The sequence below is a fragment of the Silurus meridionalis genome, chromosome 11 (assembly GCF_014805685.1).
Source record: "Silurus meridionalis isolate SWU-2019-XX chromosome 11, ASM1480568v1, whole genome shotgun sequence".
NCBI lineage: Eukaryota > Metazoa > Chordata > Actinopteri > Siluriformes > Siluridae > Silurus > Silurus meridionalis.
The window spans coordinates 11,983,732-12,008,448 of record NC_060894.1 but is presented as its reverse complement, the minus strand read 5'-3'; the positions used below and the strand labels follow the sequence as shown (position 1 = coordinate 12,008,448).

Here is a 24,717-nt window from a genome sequence, read left to right as displayed (position 1 = left end):
CTCCATCTAATTATCTGTTAAGAATTCTGCTGGTGCATATGCACCTATGCCTAGGCTCATTACGAGGCATGACAGCCAGCCTGGAGATGGCCGTTGTTTTGGACATGTTTCTGCTGTTGATTTTGCTGCTTGTGGGTTCTAGCATTATGTCAGATGTTTTTTGCCCAAAACTGTTGATTCTTAGGTGATATTACATCAAATATAGATTCTGTCAAGTACCTTTAGTACTAATAAGTCTATTGTACAGTCTAAGGAAGTCATGGTCATGCCTTGCAATGATTTACAGGTTGTCTGTATCATTCTTATTTGCTATTGAGTTGTCTGATGGCACCAGCCAGGGCAGTCATGCTTGTTTGGTTGGTCTCATTTTATAACTGGTTTTGAAAACAATCAACTGGAGGATAAACAAGCTAAAAGCAGAATAACATAATTTTATTTTTTTTTTATTTGATTGAAAATTTAAATCTACCTAATGCACTTATTCAAGCAATGCTTGTTTTTTTGAGACATTAACATATTCTGATAAATGTAATGCTTTGCTCAATTTTCAGCAGTTTCTCACTATGCACTATTTTGTCTTTTGTGCAGCAAAACCTGTTAACAATGGAGCAAATAGTGAGTGTTGAGGAAACACAGATCAAAGACAAGAAATGCATCCTCCTGAGGATCAAAGGAGGGAAACAGTTTGTTTTGCAGTGTGAGGTAGGACATATTCCTCTGTGCCAAATCATTCTCATAAGCCTAGTCACTCACAGAAAATGCAGTGCACTTGTCAGTAAAGTTTCAGTTTTGAATTTACACGTGTGACTTTCCAATAGTATTTTACTGGGGTACATGTATGCAGTTACAATTAACATAAAAAATCCAAAGTTTTAATCCAAGTCATTCTTTTTTAACAGAAGTAATCTTACTGATACTATAAAAATAAAAGTACCTGCATATGTGTATTATGTTCTTTAAAAAAAAAATCTGAATAATAGAATTGATACAAAAAAACCCCCAGTATATCTACATATCACATGATGTCAATTTGTAATCTGCCTATCCTTTGCTACTTTGTCCACAGAGTGACCCAGAGTTTGTACAGTGGAAGAAGGAGCTTAACGAAGCGTTCACAGAGGCCCAGAAACTGCTGCGTCGTGCTCCTAAAGTAATCGGCAAGGGTCGTGCCGGTGTGGTGGAACTGTCCAAACCACCTCTCACACACCGCAACAGCAACGGCCTGTGAGCCACTGATGTCTTTAGCCCCAACCCTCCCTCATAATCATGCATTCTTTTACACTTGCAGACATTGCACCACTTGTTTAAATTTATCCTCCATCTCTGCCACCACCAATAAAGCATATAAATGTTTAAAAACAGCCCTCCGCAAGGACTGTTTAAAGTTCTACTTGACTTTTCATCTGTCTAGCACACACTCATCCAAATTGACACACTGGGCAGTTGTCATTCCTAGACAGCAGTGAAGGACCAATGTTGATGTCGGTGCTGAATGAAGACATTTATGTGGACAAGATTGAACTCAAATGAGGCATACAGTGACATTGTGTCCTTGCTCTGCTCTTTGCTTTTCATCTCTCTCGCTTAATCTGTGAACTTCCTCTTCTTTACTCAGTGTTCTCCCCAGGCAGGGCCTGGCATCAGCTGTCCCTTTACCCAAGCGCACATGTACGTAGACTGCAATGTGATGCTGTGGGAAGCTGAATCCTGTCCTCCTGCTGCTCTTTCCTCTACTGTGAATGTGTTGGTCTCTGTATGCTCAGGATAAAGCTCTCTGTGTGAAGATGCAGATAGTAGGCCACATGGGTCTATGCATGCAGAGATAGTAGGCTGCATGCTGTTCTAAGTCAGCACTAAAGCCACCACAGTGGAAGCTGGTAGAATGTCTTTGTCTAAACTTCAAGAGCTCAGTAATAGTCAAAAATAAAATGGCAATGCTAAGGTCTAGTTTGATGTAATGTGTTTCAAAATAGATTTTACAACATTGCCTCTGTTGTACCTTTTTGTAATATCCAGGGACACCTTGATTGGTTTATTTCTTGAAATTCATTAGGGTTGATTTTTAGTATAAAATAATGTTGGAAGTCAGAGGTGCCCAGCTGCAGTCTTGGATCACCAGAGTTCATATTTTCCCTGCTCAGACACCTGTTTTAAATCACCAGTATCTTTTGAGGGTATGTTAAAGCAGAGAAATCACCAAATCCTCCTTGATTTCAGCTTTTAAGGACTGCAGCTGAATGCCTTTGCCTTTAAATTTCTTGTTTGTTTGTTGTTTTTTTTTTTTGCATTGTGATTGGTGGACTGTGGTGGTTGGGCTGTTGTGATCTTTTCCACTTCCCTTCTCTACACACATTGTGATGTTCTGCACCGAGGATCTGTCAGTGATCAAGGATACACTTTTTAATGAGAGGAGTTGATAGTAATAACTCTGTAAGAGTGGGAAATTTGACATTCGGCCCTTTGAGCGATCAAATTTAAATTATTTTGCTGACTGAGCACTTGCATGCAGCAATGTGTATTTTGTGTGTGCATGGATGTATGTTTGGTCACTTAATTGTGATAGGGCTTTAAATTTTGGCCAGTGAAAGTATCCATACACATCATTCCCTTTGTTGTGCTATTGTGTGCCTCAAGAGAAAAATATTTCACTGGTTAATAATGAAAATGAAATGCCACACTCTTTTCCCCATAATGCCTCAAGCCCGCTGCACCGTCTTCAAACTCTGAACTCCATCCCTACTCATTGAAGTTCAAAAAAGTGCCAACACCGATAGAAATCTTCGAGCCAAACCTGCTTGTCTTCAGCATGACTTCAGTGAAATTTAAGGAAATATGAGGAAAGAACCAAAACAAACTGCATTTTCCCTGTTTTGTGTGCCCACCTTTTCCAGGAATGCTTTGTTAGACAAGACAATGTGCAACAAATTGAAAAGACAGGTTGGAAAAAAGCAAGTATCTTTGCACAGTCCTGATCTGACTTTATATATAAGCAGTTCTTTCTCTGTGCATCTGTAGTATACCCTTCTTGTAAGATGTTTGCATATATGGGGGATTATTCTGTCTGTACTTCTGTTCTTTTGTCTTGGATTTGGGGAAAGGGTGGGTTGGGTTTGATGGCGCTCCAATCGTTCATGCATACCTCAGGGTGAGATACAAGTGTGAAAAACTAAATGACTGCAAAATGGCTTCTCTCATAGTGAGGTACATGTTTCTCATCTTGGCCACACCCTGCATGTGTTAGTGTTGCCATCATTCAGCTGCAGGTAGACAGACTGTTATCAGCACTGCACATATGCGATATTCTCCATCCCCGAGTGAGGACATTGACAACGGTTTTTGAGAAAAAGCTGAGCTACAGGGACAGTGGGGAAAACAAACTTAAACCATTTGTTGTAATGCTTGATTTCAGTATAGTTTAATTTTTTATATTGTTTTGAATGTGACAAAATGCAAATTTCTAATAGACTTTTTGAAATACATGCATTTTTGACTGGCAGAAAAGAGCACAGCTTAAAAGGCAGTTTTGAACAGTGGATTTTTTTTCGTTTAGTTTATTTTTTTCTTCTGTTTGTATATTTCAGGTTTTCCATGCAATAGCTTTTTTTTTTTTCTTTTTTTCTTTTTTTTTTTTATATAAGTGGTTCTTTCCATGCTTTTTAAAGGAAAACTTTTGATTTGCATGTGATGCTGACTTTTGCAAATGTATGTGTAGCTTTTAAGTGTCATGGAGGTGCCATCCTAGAGAAAGATTTAAATATTCCTTTTTTCTTTTTTTCTATTTTTCTTTTTTTCTTTTAAAAAAACAAAATAGTTTGGACATTTAAGTGAAATCACTGTACCTCCAGACTTCACTAGCTAACAGATATGTGCCAAAAGACTGTAGGAAATTGTCTTAAATCAGTAAAAAAAAAAAATGTTTGTGTGTATAGCACTGATCACAATTCTCCATTTCCATTCCCTTCAAACCAAAATTGGTACGTTTTACAGGGAAGTTTATGATTTTTGAGAGAATGGTACAAACGTGACCAAATTTAGGTGGTCCAGTGGGAGGAGATTTTGATGTCATTAACACACTGAAAAGTGGCTATCCACTAAGTGAGCTGCCATCACTGGCACCTGTCAAGAAAGGCATTTTTCCTTACCCAGTTCTCAAAGAAGGAGCACCTCCAACAATCCTGAATATCCATGTTTTATTTCAGGGGTTTTTATATTTTATTTTAATTTTTAGCTTTTTATTCATGATGTTGAGGTTTGCCTCATTCAAATGCTTGTGTGTCTGTTCTTGTAGGGGTAGGTTTGTATGGAAAAGCAGGTATCAAAATGGCAGTTAACAAAATACAACAAATAGGAATAAAAAAGAAAAATGTGTGTATGTACACACACACATTATATATATATATATATATATATATATATATATATATATATATATATATATATATATATATATATATATATATGTATGTATATGTGTGTGTATGTTAATTAAATGAAATTAGAAATGTCTTAGGTTTATTTAAAGGGTAAATATCGAAACTAAAAGCCTGGAATGGGTATTGGGTTCTATGTAAATTTCAAATATTTGTGGTGAAGAATCAGCTCAGATCTTGCACATAAATTTAGATAGTATACCTACAGATTATTTTTTTGTCTGTTTATTGCAAGATTCTCTTGCCTTTTTTCATATTTATTGTCTGGTTGGAGGAGATAATCCCTTTGTGCTAACTATACATGTACATGTGTTTTGCTAGTGCGCGGAGCTGTAGAAGATTGATTTTTTTTTTGTTTGTTTTTTTTGTGCCACAAGCAAACACTTGTACTACTGTATAGGTTATTATCATTAAAATGAAGGCAGTTATTATTATTGATGAAAATATCCAGTAATTATCGTTTCCCCCCAGAGAATCTAGAAACATGTGTTGGACTGCCAATTAAAAGTTCAGAAATAAAAGCCTTTTTTTCGTGTACTTTGCCTTGTTTGTTGTCTTAATGATTCAGATGCACATGTACATTTTTGCTAAAGGTTTGCTGTTTATCTTTAAATGTTTATCAAGAGACATTAAATGTATTAAAGTACCAAGGCCACAATAATCTGATGAAATTTGACAGCCTCAGACTGAGAGCTCCAGTAAAAGTATTATAAGTTTTATGTAATTTAATATCTCAAAACCAAATGGTCAAATCAGCTTTTTTTTTTTTTTATTTGTCATGAAAGTGTGTTACTCCTTCCATTCAATATTTTTAAATGATTTAATTGATTTTAGTCCTGTTTTTACAAACTGTTTTCTGTCAGCTCCTCTCCTCTTGCTAGCACTCTAGCCAATGCTGTCCTAAGGGATGTTCCTGAAGCTCCTCCTCCAGCCTGTTACTCACAGCTGATTTTGTCCATCACACAGCCAGCTAGAACTCTGGGCTTGTTTTCTTTCTCACCTGTTGCTTATTTCAAACAATAGCCTTTAAAAAATGTTAATAGAACTACCACGCTTTATCATGTTTGATGTTATCCTATTTAAAGTAAAACAAAAAGATCCCTTTTCAAATAATATTGCAAAGCTGTACCTTGTCTAGTTAAAGCTTCCCAAACAGGGTAGCATGCTTACGCCACCATCCGCCACGAAGATATTTATAGCAGGGTCTCGTGTTAACACAGCTGCTTTGCTTATCTGTGTGTGTGCATGCACTCATGGCTGTGCCACTCTTATTTCAGTCTGGCTGTGTGAATTAGTGAGTGACAGTAGGCCTGTGTGGCTTGTTCTTTTTTCTTTAAAGTATTTCACAAACCAAATTTTATTTGGACGACAACCTTTTTTTTTATTATTCAAACGAAGCCTTCACAAGGTATGTCTTGGTTTTCCATTTCAAGTCAGAATTTTTACAAGAACTTTAACAACTATGTTTAAAAATCGAGTAGAATATTGGGTCGTATTTACTGGGCCTGTGTAGCTTTGGTGGCTCATAGCTTAAGGTGGGTTTTGAGTTGGCCTCAATAATAATGGCGGCTCCGACTTGAACTGAAATCTAAGAACAGCACAGCAGACCGAGTTTCTAAATGATTTTTTATTTATAAAAAAAAAAAAAAACAAGTTGGAATGGATAATTAATATTTTATTAGGTCGAAACCGGTGCTGAAGTCAGAACAGCACCTTTTTCATGTGGTCTTATAAGTTTCCTGAGGACATAACCAATTAAATTAGTCCCACACCAATTATTGTTATGATACTCAACATGTTCCACACTATTCCTTAAAGTTAGTGGTGAAATGATTTCTAAAGATAACTTTGCTTTTAAAGTTTAGTGTTAATATTAAGATAAGTTTATTCAAGGCATATGCACTTATAAATTCATAAAGTTTTCAAGTTTGCCATCCATATTATTTACCAATTAATTCTGCACAAGCATACAAGAGCTATTGTGAATCACTGTTTATTTCTTTTACATTTTTTTAAATCATTGTCTTTATATAGGTGTTCTATTTCTGTACACATTTAATAGGAACGCCTCAGAAGTAATGCATCATTGTCTATCTTTCAAGCTCTGACTTCATACATTTTTTTAAAGTGTGTTCTTCACCAGAAGTCTTCTTGGGCGTATATCACAAAGGCTACTTGGGGAACCATGGTGTTATTTATGGTTGCATTACTGATATAGTGTCAGCTTGAATGCAGCCCAGGTCTTTTTTAAGAGAAACAAGTGGAATGTTCTGTAAGAGCCAAGTCAACCAACTGAGCATGCATTTCACATGCTGGAGGCAAAATACCCCAAGGACAACCAAGAACTCCAATAAAAGCTAGGCTGAGCATCACCAGGGAAGAAACCCAGTGTCTGGTTATGGCTGTAGCTTCCACAAGTCAGGCAGTCATTGACTGAATGATTTCCAACTAATTATTGGAATTGCAATAAAATATAATTTAATTTGAGATTTAATAGATGGTCATAAACAAAATAATGAACCTGACTGTAAAAAGATGACCTTGATACATTTCTTTGACACCTTTGCAGCCACTTTTATGTATATCAAGACACCAGAATCTTTTCTGCTGCATAATAAAGGGATTTTTTCTGTCACATTAGATCAGGCTTTATCTGTCATGTATATGTACAGTATACATTGCATTGGATTTTGTATTATGCGTTCATTGTGTTTATAGATTTTACAGTAACAAAGACATTCATAGGCAGCATGGGTGGTATAACGTGGTGGCGCATCACTTGCATTGCTGGAAAACATTTAAAATATATTTTAATATTAAGATAATTATTACGATTATTGCATACTGAGTGTGTTAAAAGAAACGTACTTCACTCTTTCCTTCATGACACATTCTTTTTCTTTTTGCAGGTCCACAGTGTGACTGTTTCATTACTGCTCCTAGTTTCTTCACAACACCAAAAGAGCACACCTGGCTGAATTGTATTAGTGTGGCCCCTGTCCACAATGGCACTGTCCTCACGTTTAAAACTGTGGGAGCAGAAGGCAGGTGTAACATCTCCCTGTTATTCTGCATGATGCTCTGAGATTTTTGCATGCCTGATTTAATTAATAAGGTGTAAAGAATAGCCTCTTTTTAACAAAGAAAAAAATTGTAATACAAATAATAGAACCTATGGAAAAAAAACTGTAAATAGTTCACATAATGCAAATGAAAAGAGCTGAATTAATCAATTATTCCTTCACAGTAAAAAAAAAAAAAATCAATAAACATTTACAGTTTAGTCATGTTTAAGCTAGTTCTAAATCATTGAAGCGCAAAGGCATCAGTATGTTGTGAATTTTGAATGCAGTTGGAAATAGAATGCGTTCTATGCTCAGAAAAGCCTTAGTGTCCACATTGTTTGATTTGGACACCCTCTGAGATTTAAGAATGTTTGCTTTAAAATATTATTACATTGAAAATAATGACAATACTAATTATATTAATGATATAAGAGACAGACACAAAAGAACATAACTGGGGCTGAGGGAATAAAGGCATTATTTTCTTTATCACTAGTCATTTGTGGGACACATATACATGAAAAGAGGACAGTTTGTGTTCACATGGGTCAAACAAAGTATGTGTTAGTTTTCACCTCAAGATGGCTGTCAGAAGAGAACTCGAGCTTAAGGCTGAGAAAGATCAATAGCCTCTTTTAATAAGATAAATACCAAGTGCAAAGAGAGTGACCAATCAAGTAATTGGTGATTGATCATATTTGAAATCCAGTTGGTTTTTCTACCATGATTTCTCCATAAACATGCACTTTTCAAAATACTTCAAAACTATTAGAGATGATTGTAATACAAGTAAAGTATTTTTGAAGTTCTCTTGTCAGATTAGTTACTTACAGATGTTGTGTTTATGCATACTGAACATTTAATCAATTATTCAATAAATATCCATAAATTATAAGTTAAAATATAAATTAAGTTAATGCTGAAGTAAATGTATAAGATGACTGGTGTTTGATCAGAGAACTTTACACAATCCATGTACACGGGTTAAATCTGTGATCTGTAGGGGTGAAATAAGATCATATTATACATGATGATTATCTCTCCATTATGGCACCTATTAGTGGGTGGGATATATTAGGCAGCAGGGAAACATTTTGTCCTCAAAGTTGATGCGCTAGAAACAGGAATGGACAAGAGCAAGGATTTGAGCAAGTTTAACAAGGGCCAATTCGGAATGGCTAGATAACTGGGTCAGAGCATCTCCAAAACTGCAGCTGTTGTGGGGGGGTTCCTGTTCTGCTGTGGTCAGTATCTATCGAAAGTGGGGAGCGATGGCTGGCCAATGTGGTCTTATCCAACTGTGGTTTGATCTCAGATTGCCGAAGTAGTTAATGCTGTTTATGCTCAACAGGACAGGACTGCAAAAGGGGGACCAACAGAATACTGGGCAGTTGGTTATAATGTAATGTTTTGCCTGACACATAGTGTATAGTATCAATATAGTACACCCCTTACATTGCAGCAACAATTTTAGTAAATCTTCTCAAGGGACTACTATAGACATTAAACTAGGATATATTTTAGAGTAGTCATTGTGCAGTTTGGATTGCAGTACATATTTATTGTCCTTTGAAATTAACAACATACAGCCATTATTTTCATAATAGCTGGCAACAAAAGTAAGTACACCCTAAGTGATCACAGCTGTATGTCACTTACAGTAATCATATAAAGCCACATGTCCTATTCATCATGTTCATGTTTTTATCTGCTTAGCAGGATTATACAAATTTGTGAATCTTGTATTTAAACAGTTAAAATTTGGTGCTTTGAGTACAATTCTTTCATACTTACCCCTGGATGTTCAACATGGCACCTCATGGCAAAGAACTAGAGAATTTGAATTGTTGCTCTCCGCAAAGATGGCCTAGGCTATAAGAAGATCGGTGACATCCTAAAACTGAGTTACAGTACAGTGGTCAGGGTCAAACAGAGTTTGCAGAAGCTGCTTCAAAAAACAGACGCATGAGTGCTGCCAGCAATGCGTTAGAGGTTGCAGAAGTGGAAGGTCCACTTGTCAGTGCTCAGACCATATTCCACAAACTGCAACAAGTCTCAAAGAAGACTCAAAATAACCCCACAAATGTTTTGCCGAAGACAACCAGCCCAAGAGCATGAATTACTGGAACCATGTCCTGTGGTCTGATAAGAATAAAATAAACTTGTCGGGCTCCAGCATGTGTGGCGACACCCTAGCAAGGAGAACCAAAAGAAATTGTGTCTTGCTTACAGTCAAGCATGGTGGTGGTGGAAAAGGTGTTCTGGTAGCATGGTATGGGCAGGACAAAAACTACTTCGACTGTTGAGCAGTGAAGATGACATTATTTCAGAATTGTTCAATTGTTTATAAATTGTTCTCTAATTTTGATCGGCAGTGTACATACAGTACATCAGTGGCGGGCCGTGCATTTGGTACCTGGGTCTTCAGTGAGGACTTGCCTGACTTAATCCACCTCTTAATACCACCACTATCATGTCGCAATTATAGAAACCATTTATGGATGTGCCATTACAGAGAGAGAGAAATTTTATGTATGAAGGGTGAATACCATTTTACTAAAGCAAGAAACCCAGTTAAGTCAATTCCAAACCTCTACACTATAAACGCAACTTGTGCAGACCTCTCCTCACGATTTTTAAGTATGATTAAGACCAAATTAACTTCTCTTCCTCCGTCAGCCATTGTGGGCGTAAAAAAGTCTAACTCACATGTATTAATGTGTGCAGAGCACTTCAGGCATGTTTTGCCCGTCGAACTTGGCTGTAACAGTGTTTCTCTGACCAACCAATCAGAGGATGTAAAAATGCTGACGCTATTCTGGGTCAGCTAGTTGGCCCTGTGAGGTGAATATGAAATCTGATTGGTTAAAGAAACAGACCCATCGATAATGTTCTCTATGGTAAACAGGCCAGCTTGGCAGATTAGATTGACATGGCAGCACATAGAGGCTGAAATCTGATTGGACAAAAAAAATCTAACATACACGTACTGTAAGCAGTGAAACTGTAATTTACCAAAATGTAACAAACTAACAATCAAATTTAACTTTAAAATACTGCATTTATTGTTCAAATCTCCATTTTCTATTTGTTCTTTTGTTTAATTAACCATTCTGTTCTTCATCCTCTTGTTTTTATTTTCTTTATCACTGGGTTTTCTATTGTATATAATATTTAATAAATGTAAACAGCTAGACTGTAACATTAAATGGCAGATAAAACCTTATAGCACTTAGTTCTCTAGTTAACATTAATAGTTTAGTTATTTATGATTTCATTTTCATTTCTGACGTTTTGGTTTTGTTTTGCTTGTTTTTTTACACCTTGGTCTTAACAGGGTATTTTATTTTCATGTAAGTGATTGTGTCTAAACTGTGTTTGTTTGTATGAGGCATCTTTTAACAGGTGCTCCTTTTTATTACTGACTGTGTGCAGATCAAAGATGAGAAGAAGCCACTGCCGGCTACTCAACCTCCCCCTTCTGTTTCTGTTGTACCCGGTGGATTCCTTAAGCAGCTTGTGAGAGAGACCGAAAAGGAAACTAAGTTGAAAGAACCTGAGCTAAAGGAAGAGAAGGCGGTGAGAAGCTGATGAGATTCACAGTTTTTAATACATTGATGGTGTGTCAGGTGTCTTTTTCACCCTTATTAGACCACATTAATTTTTATCCTCTTCACAGCCAAGCAAACTAAGTGAGAACTTGGTCCAGCAATTTCTGCTTCCAGACGAAACCCCACCCATCCTGGAGGCAGAGATGGCCCTCAGGGCAGAGCAAATGGTTAATGCTGCCCTGAAGGAAAGGAAAACGTCCTTGCCAAGACAGAGCCTAAGTCCAAATGCCATGACTCAGAAAGATGACTTCAGAGTCAAAACACCTGAGCAAAGTGACCTTAAACAGGAAAACAGTTCCAGCACATTAAAGTTTTCAGAGGTGTTGGCAGAGAAAAAGAACCTGAAAGAAAAAGCAGAGGTACAGCTGGGTGTAAAAAAGGTTAAGGAAGAGAAGATAATAGAATTGAGACAAGAGCCAGAAGGACAGCTTGCTGATATCACCCTAACTGAGGAACCCAAGAAGCCTGTGGTAGGTTGAAACAACACACTTGAATTATGTGTCTTATTACAATTAGCTAAGGTGACTAAAACAATTTTATGAAGCTCTTCAGATAAGGTGCTGTGTTTTTCTACAAAAAAATATTTTCACAGACTGAAATTTACTGCATAAAAATCTATTTGCTATTAGTAGCTTTGATAGCATTGCAAATTATACGCAACCATTTTAATCACTCATTTACTGGAAATAAAAAACCCATAATTTTGAGTATTTAAAGCTGACAAAACAATTTTAATTTTCTTTTTTAACAAACCATTTTATTGTTTTGTAGGATAAAAAATAATTAGCACTACATACATTTTTGACATTGAACATGGCAGTGGGCATAAATCTGCTCTTTCACTTTATAATAGCTTATTCTATCAGGGTTCACCTGGGATAAGGACTGTTGATTCAAGTGTAAAATCCTGTTAGGATGTGACAAGACACTTTTTAAGGCGATTTATGTTAAAACATGATGACTTATCTTTATCAATGTACTTACAGTATATTAGAGTAATGGTGATTTAGTATGTTAACATTGGTATGTTATAATTAACAATATTAATACTATTATTAATAAGAGGGTACATGTTCCCATATATGTATGTATATATACATATACAATATATATATATATATATATATATATATATATATATATATATATATATATATATATATATATAATATTACATTATATATACAGTACAGACCAAAAGTTTGGACACACCTTCTCATTCAAAGAGTTCTCTTTATTTTCATGACTATGAAAATTGTAGATTCACACTGAAGGCATCAAAACTATGAATTAACACGTGGAATTATATATGGAATTATATACATAACAAAAAAGTGTAAAACAACTGAAAGACTGATAAAAATTTGCATTCACTCTGCCATGTAGCTGTATAAGAGGCCCAACTCCTGCTGCAGAAAACATGCCCCAAACCATGACACTTCCTCCTCCACTTTTCACTGACTTCTTTACACACTTTGGGTTCAGTCTTTCTCCAGTTTGTCGCTGAGCATAATGTTTCCCATCAGACCCAAATAAATTAAACTTGCTTTCATCACTGAAGTGAACTTTGGACGAGTTCTCTTCTGTCTACACAACATGCTCCTCAGCAAAGCTTAGTCTAGCCTTTTGATTCTTTCTGCTAATGAGAGGTTTGGTCACTGCAGAGTGGGCTTTCAGTCCAAATGTTCTTAAACGTCGAGACACTGTATGACGAGACAGATCCTTACCCTGTTCAGTGCTGAACTGGTGAGCAATTCCAGCTGCAGTATCCTGTCCTCTCTTGTATTTGTCTTCCGTGGACGACCAGCCTTCTTGGAGGACTTGAATGAGTTTGTGATGTTGTAAAGATTCAATATTCTTGAAATCACAGATTTGGAACGACCAACTTGTCTTGCTATGGCTGAAAGCGTCATCCGTTTGGCCTTCATCTGGACAACCTGCTGCCGGAGCCTTTCAGTCACTTTAGAACGGCCCACCATCTTGCAGAGTCAGTGAAACTGGAAGTTAGGCTGCCAGTTAAATAGGGGTTGACAGATAATCAAGAAAATTAGCACCAGGTACCAGATTAACACCAATAACTGGGAGGTATCTGAAAGTGTTCTCTAATTTTAATCAGCGTGTTTTCTGAAAAATGTTTTTTTTTTTTTAAATACCTTTATTTTGTGGAAAAGGTGTTCTGGTAGACAAAAACTCCCTCAACTGTTGAGCAGTGAAGATGTCATTCTTTCAGAATTGTAATCTAATTTTAATTGCCGGTGTATGTGTGTGTGTGTGTGTGTGTGTGTGTGTGTATGTGTATATATATATATATATATATATATATATATATATATATATATATATATATATATATATATATATATATATATATATATATATATATATATATATATATATATATATATATATATATATATATATATATATATATATATACAGTGAGGAAAAGAAGTATTTGAACACCCTGCTATTTTGCAAGTTCTCCCACTTAGAAATCATGGAGGGGTCTGAAATTGTCATCGTAGGTGCATGTCCACTGTGAGAGACATAATAAAAAAAAAAAAAAAATCCAGATATCACAATATATGATTTTTTAACTATTTATTTGTATGATACAGCTGCAAATAAGTATTTAAACACCTGAGAAAGTCTATGTTAATATTTGGTACAGTAGCCTTTGTTTGCATTTACAGAGGTCAAACGTTTCCTGTAGTTTTTCACCAGGTTTGCACACACTGAAGGAGGGATTTTGGCCCACTCCTCCACACAGATCTTCTTTAGATCAGTCAGGTTTCTGGCCTGTCGCTGAGAAACACGGAGTTTGAGCTCCCTCCAAAGATACTCTATTGGGTTTAGGTTTGGAGACTGGCTAGGCCTTGCCAGAACCTTGATATGCTTCTTACAGAGCCACTCCTTGGTTATCCTGGCTGTGTGCTTCGGGTCATTGTCATGTTGGAAGACCCAGCCTCGACCCATCTTCAATGCTCTAACTGAGGGAAGGAGGTTGTTCCCCAAAATCTCGCAATACGTGGGCCCCGGTCATCCTCTCCTTAATACAGTGCAGTCGCCCTGTCCCATGTGCAGAAAAACACCCCAAAGCATGATGCTGCCACCCCCATGCTTCACAGTAGGGATGGTGTTCTTGGGATGGTACTCATCATTCTTCTTCCTCCAAACAAGTTTATTGGAATTATGACCCAAAAGTTCTATTTTGGTCTCATCTGACCACATGACTTTCTCCCATGACTCTTCTGGATCATCCAAATGGTCACTGGCAAACTTAAGACGTGCCTGGACATGTGCTGGTTTAAGCAGGGGAACCTTCTGTGCCATGCATGATTTCAAACCATGACGTCTTAGTGTATTACCAACAGTAACCTTGGAAACGGTGGTCCCAGCTCTTTTCAGGTCATTGACCAGCTCCTCCCGTGTAGTTCTGGGCTGATTTCTCACCTTCTTTAGGATCATTGAGACCCCACGGGGTGAGATCTTGCATGGAGCCTCAGTCTGAGGGAGATTGACAGTCATGTTTAGCTTCTTCCATTTTCTAATGATTGCTCCAACAGTGGACCTTTTTTCACCAAGCTGCTTGGCAATTTCCCCGTAGCCCTTTCCAGCCTTGTGGAGGTGTAACATTTTGTCTCTAGTGTCTTTGGACAGCTCTTTGGTCTTGGTCATGTTAGTAGTTGGATTCTTACTTATTGTATGGGGTGGACAGGTGTCTTTATGCAGCTAACGACCTCAAACAGGTGCATATAATTTAGGATAATAAATGTAGTGGAGGTGGACATTTTAAAGGCAGACTAACAGGTCTGTGAGGGTCAGAATTCTAGCTGATAGACAGGTGTTCAAATACTTATTTGCAGCTGTATCATACAAATAAATAGTTTAAAATTCATATATTGTAATTTTCCTGGATTCATCTATATATATATATATATATATATATATATATATATATATATATATATATATATATATGCAGTCATTTTATGGTATACAGTTGTAATATTCTCTCTCTCTCTCTTTCTCTCTCTCTCTCTCTCTCTCTCTCTCTCTCTCACACACACACACACACACACACACACACACACACACACACACACACACACACACTGTCTACAGAGGGATGTCTGGTATGAAGCTGAAACAGTGTGGTATATGCATAACAATGGCTACACCCTTGGTGAGTTTTTACAGCATAAAAACATGTATATTTAGCACATTTGATACAACAATGATATTTTACAGAGTTTTGCATTGCTAGAGAATTTCAAGTTTGCAATAGCATCAGATTATTTAATTCAGAGTATGCAGTGTAAAGCAAACAATATTTACACCTATTCTTTTGGAAAGGCCTAATTATGTGGAAAAGCCTCAGAATTAATTGTTTTCTACTGTTTTAAATCTTTGACAATCAATGGTATCTTACTACAGTCCACAAATGTCAAATTGAGAAAAAAAAGTCTATTTTATAACAGATTAAGTATTTAAAATGTCCTGGCTAATTAACCCAAAATGCTCTAGTTCAGTAACTGGTTAAAAGTGTTCAGTCTATAAAAACTATTTTAGGGACGCTGATGATATTTGGATGAAATATTGCAAAATTTATATGCATAAATACGCATATATACTGAGCATACTTTTTATGTGTTTCCTGTATGTTTGTGTAAATGTATGATTCATAACAAACAGCTACTCAGTTGAAGCCTGATGAAGGAACACCTGAGCTCCCTTTTGGGAAAGTGAGGGTTCGACTCCACACAGATGGCTCTGTACACGATGTCGCACAGTACGAGATTGAAAAGGTGAACATTTTACCCTGTTTCTATATTTGGGTAAATGGTTAATTCTTCCCTTGGAACAACACTAATAGAATTTTGTGTGTTTATGTCTTAATATCCTATGAACAGAGGATATTAACAGGAGAGTTAACATTTAAACATGCTTTTCCTGCCTATAATCATTATCAAGTTTTGATCTAATCTGCATATTTTGTACTAAATTGTCAGGAGAAATTCTTGAAGCTTCTAAAAGAAAAGTGGGTCCTATACAGTGGTAATCATGACCCTGTACCAACTTTTTTGAGACTGTGCTGCTATTAAATTTAAAATTATTTACAATTTCCCTAAAAAACCTTTGTTTGACCAATAGTGGTGCCTTTTTTATAAAGATATTTCTATACCTAGGAGTTGTTGTTCTTCTATTATAACAGTGTAATATATTATATTCACTTCCCATAGCTGTATCAACTGTGTATTATACAACATTTCACAATTCTATGAAAGATATATGTTGGTTTTCTATCCACAGCTGAACCCACCAGAGCTGGACTTGTGTGAGGACTTGAGTCAGTTAGTGAGTGTAAATGAGTCCAGTATTCTGCACACATTGACCACCCGAGCTAAAGCCCACATGGCCCTTACACATGCTGGACCAAACCTGCTGGCCCTCTGGCCTCCTTTAGCAACATCTGGAAAGGTATTTTTCACTTTTGAGCTTTCCAGTTGGTGTCTTCATCTTTTGTCAAGTGCCTGGTTCTAATGGCACATTTTTTCTTATTTTAATTACAAAATATTACACATTGACTTTACTTTAATGAACACATTCTATTTAAGTATTTTAACTTGCTGATTTATTTAAAAACAGAAAACTAAACTTGAAGATTAGAAGATTGACCATGCAAATATTTTTCTTCTTTTATTAATGTTTATCTTTTCTTTTCTTTATTCTTTTATTGACAACACTTTTATTATCGGTTAAATACTAATCCTCCTTTAAATGTGTGAAGTTTTTTGTATTCATTTTTCCTGTTTGTATTTTTCACTCTTTCTTTCTTATTAGGGGATGCGAACCCGTCACTGGGACACATGGGAAGCTCCTGCTCCTCTGCAAGCGCTGGTTCAGACGGTTTATATGTCTATGGTGGGCCAACGGAAGGATCAATGTGTAATGGCTCTGGGTCGCAGCGGCACAGGAAAGACCACATTGTGCCAGGCTTTTGCCAGGGGACTACTCAAACATGCTGGCACAACAGGAGAAAGCATTACCTGTGAGTTTATTGTTTGTACCTTAATGCATATGTGGTGTAAAAAGGTATTGAGTGACAAAAGCAAATTATGTTTAGGGTAAAGGTCATAGGATACTGAACACTCCTAGTATGCTAGGAGCTGGAAAAGAAAAAAACATAATGCACACCTGATACCTGTACACCTGAGAATTTTTACTGACAGATGGCAAAGTTTGCTTGCAGTTTGTATGCTGAATGTTTTTTTCACATTTCACTATATGGAATAGTGCTTCTTCACAGTTTATTCTATAATTTTATATATATATAATAATGTTTTCATACCAGTCCACATTTAGTTACCATTTGCTGTTATAATATATAATATGTTATAATAACTACATTTCATTCATTCAGCCACAAGGGTGTTAGTAAGGTCAGGGGTCAGAGCTCTATAGCATATCACTAAAGAATTTCCACTAAAAATCATATCAACTATATCTTAATGGAGCTTGCTTTGTGTGTGCTGGTATGGGCTGGTATGGGTTTGGATCTCCTAATTCAAATGAAGAGAAAATGACTGCATCTAAAGACATCCTATACAATTGTGTGGCTCCAACCTTTGGGGACGTCAAATAGTTTGGGGAAGAAACACATATGGCTGGAAAAATCAGGAGTCCCAATCCTTTTGTCAGTATAGAGTGTACAGCTTTAAAAAAATAAAGACACATGTTAAAGACAAATAAGCAGTGAAATAATAAAAAAAATCACCTAAGATACAGTGCATGTCAAAAGTGTGGAAACCAACATGGCAACTATGCCATACTTCAACACCATGAAATTCCTTTTGGACTGACCTGAAGCATCTTTTCAAGCTATTTAACCTTTATTTAGAGAGCAAACAGTCGACAGGAGTGTTATTAATTATAGAATGACCACACCTAAATCCTATTGAACTTCTCTGGGATAAACCGAAATGCAAGGTCAGAAACACTTTTGGCAAGTTTTAAAAGAGGCATGGAAAAGTATTTTAGCTGACTGTTTGGTAAAGCTGTTACTCATGATAAGGTAGAATTTTTAAATGAATATAAAGTTTAACATCTGTTCGTTTATTTATTTGTTTGGTCGAAGTAAATCTTCATACTGTTACATTACCTGGTTGTTGCATATAAATAAAAGGAACATGCATGTGTCTCTTGAAAATGAGAAAAGACTAGATATTTTCAAACTTTTGACAGGCACTGTACAATGATAATTAAGATAATTGAAAAAGATAAAGGTTTTTTTTTTTACATAACTTTTTTATTTGTAAATTAAGGCTGTAAAATTATTTAGTTTGTGAAGTATAGAGGTTATAAAAAGTTAAAAATTGCTGCTAATATTGTATATTTTTCTAATAAAAGCAAAATGAAAATATAGGTAAATCATCAACTAATTCCAATATGAAAACAAATGGGTGGAGAGAGAAATGTCCATAATCTGGTTGAATAAGTAAACACACTTATTATGGGACATGGGTGACTGTACTTACAATAAACAATTACATTTTCAAGCATATGATCAAAGGTAATTATAATTAATTCATAAATAAACTTCTCAACAATGCAGTGATTTTGATTATGGTACCCTAAATGAATATAAGCTGTTTCTGTAGCATCTTTTTCATCAGGAACATGATATTATTACGTAATTGACAAAATGACAAGACAAAAATGTATTTGGGTTTTGAGAGATAAACAGCAGCAATAAAGAAACTTGTATCTGGCAAGTACTGGTCTGTCCCTGCAAGAGACAGCAATATCTTGTATTCTTCACATCTCTAGGATATAGATTGGCTAGACAGAGGTCCTTTCTTACAAGGAAAAACATTCAAGCCTGCCTAAATCACCTCATACCATGTGGCTAATGTGTTAGGATATGATAAGACCTTTTGGGCATAATTCTGACAGATTTGTTTGGCCCCAAAACGGGACAGCTTATCATCCAAAAGACACCATACCTATGGTTAACCATTGTGGAGGCAGCATAATGCTTCTTTAAAACTGAGATTTAAACTCCAGATAAAATAGATGGAACCATGAATAGCTTGCAAAATAAGAAAAGCAATATTTTGAAATGGCCCAATCAGAAATCAAATCTAAATTCCATCAAAACCTCTAAAATAATTTGAGAAGATGTTCCTCTTGCAGTATGGTAGGTTTCAAGCATTTTTAGAAGGAAGAGTGGGATAACACTGCCAAATAATATACATCCAACAACCAATGTGCTGTATTTTCAGCAAAATGTGATTGTATTGGTTAATGAATGAGCACATATGCAAGCAGGGTTTTTTTTTACCCTGAAATATTGTTTTTGGTTTTCATTTGAATTTTGTTGATTGTTACATCTTATTGGATTCTATGCATCATAAAATATAGATAAATAAGCAGGGGTGTGTTAACTTTTCCTGCACATTACTTGTACTGTTTCTCTAAAGGTGTTGTAAACTTTGGCTTTATTTGCCACGTACTTTAAATGTACTTTTCAATAACTCTCTTTACAAACACACACATTCTCACACACATTATCTCTCTCTCTCTCACACACACACACACACACACACACACACACACAAATTGGCACACCCCTGTTGCCACTCTGTTGTTTATAACATCTGCGTTTTTCAAATGCCCAAATACCCCACAATTATTTAGTGCAACTCACCTAAAACTTTAAAACATTGCACAGTTGTATGTAAAATATGTATGACTTATGACCAGAATTGCCAGAATGATCTATAAATCATAGAATAATAGCTAAGATTTCATATTGTTAATTATGATGTAGACATATATTGCTATTTTGTGTGTCACAATAGTGGAGCGTCTCCAGGCCATGTTCACTGTGCTGCACTCCTTCGGCTGTGTAAGCTCTAATCACAGTGAAGCCTCCAGCCGATTTGCCATGGTACTTTCTCTGGACTTCAACCATAAAGGCCTTGCTGCTGCAGGACATCTACAGGTGCCTCTCTACTATTCTCTCTCTCTCTCTCTCTCTCTCAATGATTGGAGGGAAGCAGGACATTTATTAAAGTATGCTGAAAAGAAGTAGAACAATAAAGTAGATCATATCTCTAGAAAATTAAACATTAAATATAACACAGACACACAAATCAGTACTACCCAAATGGGATCTAACAAATGTTCAAATGTAATTAAAATTTTCCATTAATTGAATTGAAATTAAGTATTATTTTAATTTAGTATTATTATAAAATTTAATGCAACATGCATTTATTTGCAATGCCCTTTCATTTCAATTTATATATGTATTTTTTAATAAAATTTGTTTTACTGATGCACCTATTGTCAAACCAAGCACCAAAATCGCCCATAGTGCACACATCCGGCAAGTAAAAGCGTTGTAGTGGAAACATAGCACTTGGAAAATAAGTATTTGAACATCCTGCTATTTTGCAAGTTCTCCCACTTAGAAATCATGGAGGGGTCTGAAATTGTCATCGTAGGTGGATGTCCACTGTGAGAGACATAATTTTAAAAAAAATCCAGAAATCACAATGTATGAACTATTTATTTGTATGATACAGCTGCAAATAAGTATTTGAACACCTGAGAAAGTCAATGTTAATATTTGGTACAGTAGCCTTTGTTTGCAATTACAGACGTCAAACGTTTCCTGTAGTTTTTCACCAGGTTTGCACACACTGCAGGAGGGATTTTGGCCCACTCCTCCACACAGATCTTCTCTAGATCAGTCAGGTTTCTGGCCTGTCGCTGAGAAACACGGAGTTTGAGCTCCCTCCAAAGATTTTCTATTGGGTTTAGGTCTGGAGACTGGCTAGGCCACGCCAGAACCTTGATATGCTTCTGACAGAGCCACTCCTTGGTTATCCTGGCTGTGTGCTTTGGGTCATTGTCATGTTGGAAGACCCAGCCTCGACCCATCTTCAATGCTCTAACTGAGGAAAGGAGGTTGTTCCCCAAAATTTCGCAATACATGGCCCCGGTCATCCTCTCCTTAATACAGTGCAGTCGCCCTGTCCCATGTGCAGAAAAACACCCCAAAGCATGATGCTACCACCCCCATGCTTCACAGTAGGGATGGTGTTCTTGGGATGGTACTCATCATTCTTCTTCCTCCAACACGTTTAGTGGAATTATGACCCAAAAGTTCTATTTTGGTCTCATCTGACCACATGACTTTCTCCCATGACTCCTCTGGATCATCCAAATGGTCATTGGCAAACTTAAGACGTGCCTGAACATGTGCTGGTTTAAGCAGGGGAACCTTCCGTGCCATGCATGATTTCAAACCATGACGTCTTAGTGTATTACCAACAGTAACCTTGGAAACGGTGGTCCCAGCTCTTTTCAGGTCATTGATCAGCTCTTCCCGTGTAGTTCTGGGCTGATTTCTCACCTTCCTTAGGATCATTGAGACACCACGAGGTGAGATCTTGCATGGAGCCCCAGTCCGAGGGAGATTGACAGTCATGTTCAGCTTCTTCCATTTTCTAAAGATTGCTCCAACAGTGGACCTTTTTTCACCAAGCTGCTTGGCAATTTCCCCGTAGCCCTTTCCAGCCTTGTGAAGGTGTACAATTTTGTCTCTAGTGTCTTTGGACAGCTCTTTGGTCTTGGCCATGTTAGTAGTTGGATTCTTACTGATTGTATGGGGTGGACAGGTGTCTTTATGCAGCTAACGACCTCAAACAGGTGCATCTAATTTAGGATAATAAATCTATCTATCTATATATCTACACGTATGTTGATCGCCAGTGTTTGTATGTGTATGTATGTGTGTGTGTATATATATATATATATATATATATATATATATATATATATATATATATATATATATATATATATATATATCGATCGGGGAATCCACGATGTGCTTTGGGAAGAAAAGCGCAGCCGTTGAGAGAGTGCCGGTGGGAAGGCACGCAAGGATACGCATGAGCGATAACAACGACCGCCGTGAACCAACATATACCAACAATAACGGATGGTGAGAGTGTGGAAGTTTAAATAGGAGCTGGTGATGATGCTAAACGAGCACCATATGTACGCGATTGAAGCCGGAGCTTCAGAGAAAGCGGCCAAAAAAAATCACCTGCCACACCGAAGGCGTGGCAGGTGGATTCTGACAGTTAAGAAACATGTACTGTATGTATTTTTATATATATATATATATATATAAATATATATATATATATATATATATATATATATATATATATATATATATATATATATATATATATTTATTCGTTTATCTCGATCATCGGTTATCTCGATGCTTTTGGCAACCCCTAGGACATCGACATAACCGGGTTCCACTGTGTGTGTGTGTGAGACAGTTATATCACACACACACACACACACACACACACACAGTGGAACCCGGTTATGTCGATGTCCTAGGGGGTTGCCAAAAAGCATCGAGATAACCGATGATCGAGATAAACGAAATAAATATATATATATTAGTTTAGTTTTGTTTTTCTGTCTCTGTTCTGTACTAATATTGATGTTTGTCTATCACACAGACTATGATGCTGGAGAGGTGGCGGGTTTGCCATAGCCCCGAGGGAGAGAGCAACTTCTTAATCTTCTCCCAGATGCTGGCAGGCCTTAGTACTGAAATAAGGTCTGAAAACACACACACAAGCTGCTTTTTTCAATATAATAGCACTGTCGTTATGTTTTTAATGTATGTTTGTTTTTTAAGTAATACACTTAAAAGAAGAAAATTAACATGGTATTTTATATCAATTCCCATTTAATGATTCCCATTTTTCTGGACCTGTAACTGGATCAGAAACTTTTTATATCTGTATATACGTTATCTCACAAAAGTGAGTACACCCCTCACATTTCAGCTACTATCTTAGTAAATCTACTCAAGGGACAGTACCATAGATATAAAACTAGGATATATTTTAGAGTAGTCAAGGTGCAGCTTGAATCAAAGTATAGATTTACTGTCATCTAAAAATAACTCAACATGTATGTCATGTAACCATGCAAAGCCAAAAGTCCTCTTCATCATTTTCTTGCTTTTGTCATCTTGGCAGGACCATACATTTGTGTATCTTATATCAGAGCAGTTAGAATTTGGTGCTTTGAGTACATTTCTCTCATACTGACCACTGGATGTTCAACATGGCACATCATGGCAAATAACTTTTTTGAGAATTAGAATTGTTGCTCTCCACAAAGATGGCTAGAGCTATAAGAAGGACAGTAACACCCTATAACTGAGTTACAGTAAAGTGACCTCGTACTGCAACAAGTCGGTTTGCATGGCCGTCATCCCAGAATAAAGCCTCTTCTGAAGCTGGCTCACAAGAAATGTTCCTGCCCCCCTCCCCTTTGTGGATCTTTCCACTTCGTCCAGGCCTGCCTCTGGATAGTGTTCTCTTCGTTTGGAGGCCACTCTGTGCAGTTTGGGACGGTTTCTCATCAAAGCCTTGGGTGGTTCCTTGATATTCTGAAGTAAGAACAGGAGCTTTGAGGATGGATTGGACTGTAGTTAATGTCAACAGTCTGCTACATTGACTCAGGACTTCTTTTCGCTTCTGATCATCATCACTGTACCCCGCAACATCGTATATCTGCTATAAATGGACATTTAGTGCAACCCAGATGAGGATTGGTTCCCTCTTGAGTCTGGTTCCTCTCAAGGTTTCTTCCTTATGGCATCTCGGAAAATTTTTCCTTGCCACAGTCGCCACCGGCTTGCGCATCAGGGACAAACTTACACTTATAAAGAACATATTCACTTTTAATCACCACATCATCTGTGTAAAGCCAAGACAATGTTCATTGTTAAAAGCGCTATACAAATAAACATTTATTGAATTGAACTGAAATCCTGCAAACAGTTTGCTGGAGACAACCTTTCCAAGAACATGAATTACTGGAACCATTTCCAGTGATCTGATAAAACTAAGATAAACTTGTTTGACTCAGATTGTGTCCAGCATGAGTGTCAACGCCCTGGCTGTTGGGAAGTTAACCTCATGTTTGATCTGTAACTGATTTGTTGCACCTAAACAAGTTTATAATGCTATCCTCTAAGAGGATGACTTTGCCAAACCAGATATTTATTATTATAAATACTAAATATCTATTATTATCATCTATATAATTAATAATATATATTGTTAATATTATTAATATTATTGTTAATATTTTACAAATACATTTTGTACAAATTGTAATTTTTACCATTTTCTCTTTTTACTGTAATCTGACAAAAGATAAAGATTTTCCAATAAAGATAAAGTTCACCAATCTGGCAAAAAGCGTTTCCAATTTGTGGAACAATTTCAGAATAATGTTCCTCATCATTAAATTGTGAATAAAAATCTCATTTTGTACAGTAAATAATATCATCAAAAGGTTTTGAGACATTGTTATTTGGGTTTTTTTTTTGTTTGTTTGCAAGACATAAGCTATCTTATGCGTTGCCTTTTAGGACAGAGCTACAGCTTCACCAGTTACCAGAGAACAACATATTTGGCATTAGCTGTCCCACAAAGGTAAGAAAAAAAGAACAAAACTTAAGTAGTTGAACAAATCATTTCCACAGTT

General features: G+C 36.5%; 2 protein-coding genes across 4 annotated transcripts in view; both read left to right on the top strand.

The window, feature by feature from the left end:
- Positions 1 to 4,967, top strand: part of grk3 (G protein-coupled receptor kinase 3) — a 60,850-nt gene extending 55,883 nt beyond the window's left edge. Inside the window, exons 20-21 of the mRNA XM_046860983.1 lie at positions 589 to 702; positions 1,067 to 4,967. Coding sequence (XP_046716939.1) covers positions 589 to 702; positions 1,067 to 1,228 — 276 coding nt within the window. The 3' untranslated portion in view covers positions 1,229 to 4,967. The remainder of the gene's footprint in view (positions 1 to 588; positions 703 to 1,066) is intronic.
- A 418-nt stretch (positions 4,968 to 5,385) lies between these two features.
- LOC124393548 (unconventional myosin-XVIIIb-like) overlaps positions 5,386 to 24,717 on the top strand; it is a 47,025-nt gene continuing 27,693 nt past the window's right edge. For all 3 annotated transcript variants that reach the window (XM_046861452.1, XM_046861451.1, XM_046861449.1), the window contains exons 1-11: positions 5,386 to 5,838; positions 7,340 to 7,474; positions 10,931 to 11,074; positions 11,175 to 11,576; positions 15,232 to 15,292; positions 15,802 to 15,914; positions 16,420 to 16,587; positions 16,951 to 17,158; positions 19,971 to 20,113; positions 22,668 to 22,768; positions 24,602 to 24,665. In XM_046861452.1, coding sequence (XP_046717408.1) covers positions 7,436 to 7,474; positions 10,931 to 11,074; positions 11,175 to 11,576; positions 15,232 to 15,292; positions 15,802 to 15,914; positions 16,420 to 16,587; positions 16,951 to 17,158; positions 19,971 to 20,113; positions 22,668 to 22,768; positions 24,602 to 24,665 — 1,443 coding nt within the window. In that variant the 5' untranslated portion in view covers positions 5,386 to 5,838; positions 7,340 to 7,435. The remainder of the gene's footprint in view (positions 5,839 to 7,339; positions 7,475 to 10,930; positions 11,075 to 11,174; positions 11,577 to 15,231; positions 15,293 to 15,801; positions 15,915 to 16,419; positions 16,588 to 16,950; positions 17,159 to 19,970; positions 20,114 to 22,667; positions 22,769 to 24,601; positions 24,666 to 24,717) is intronic.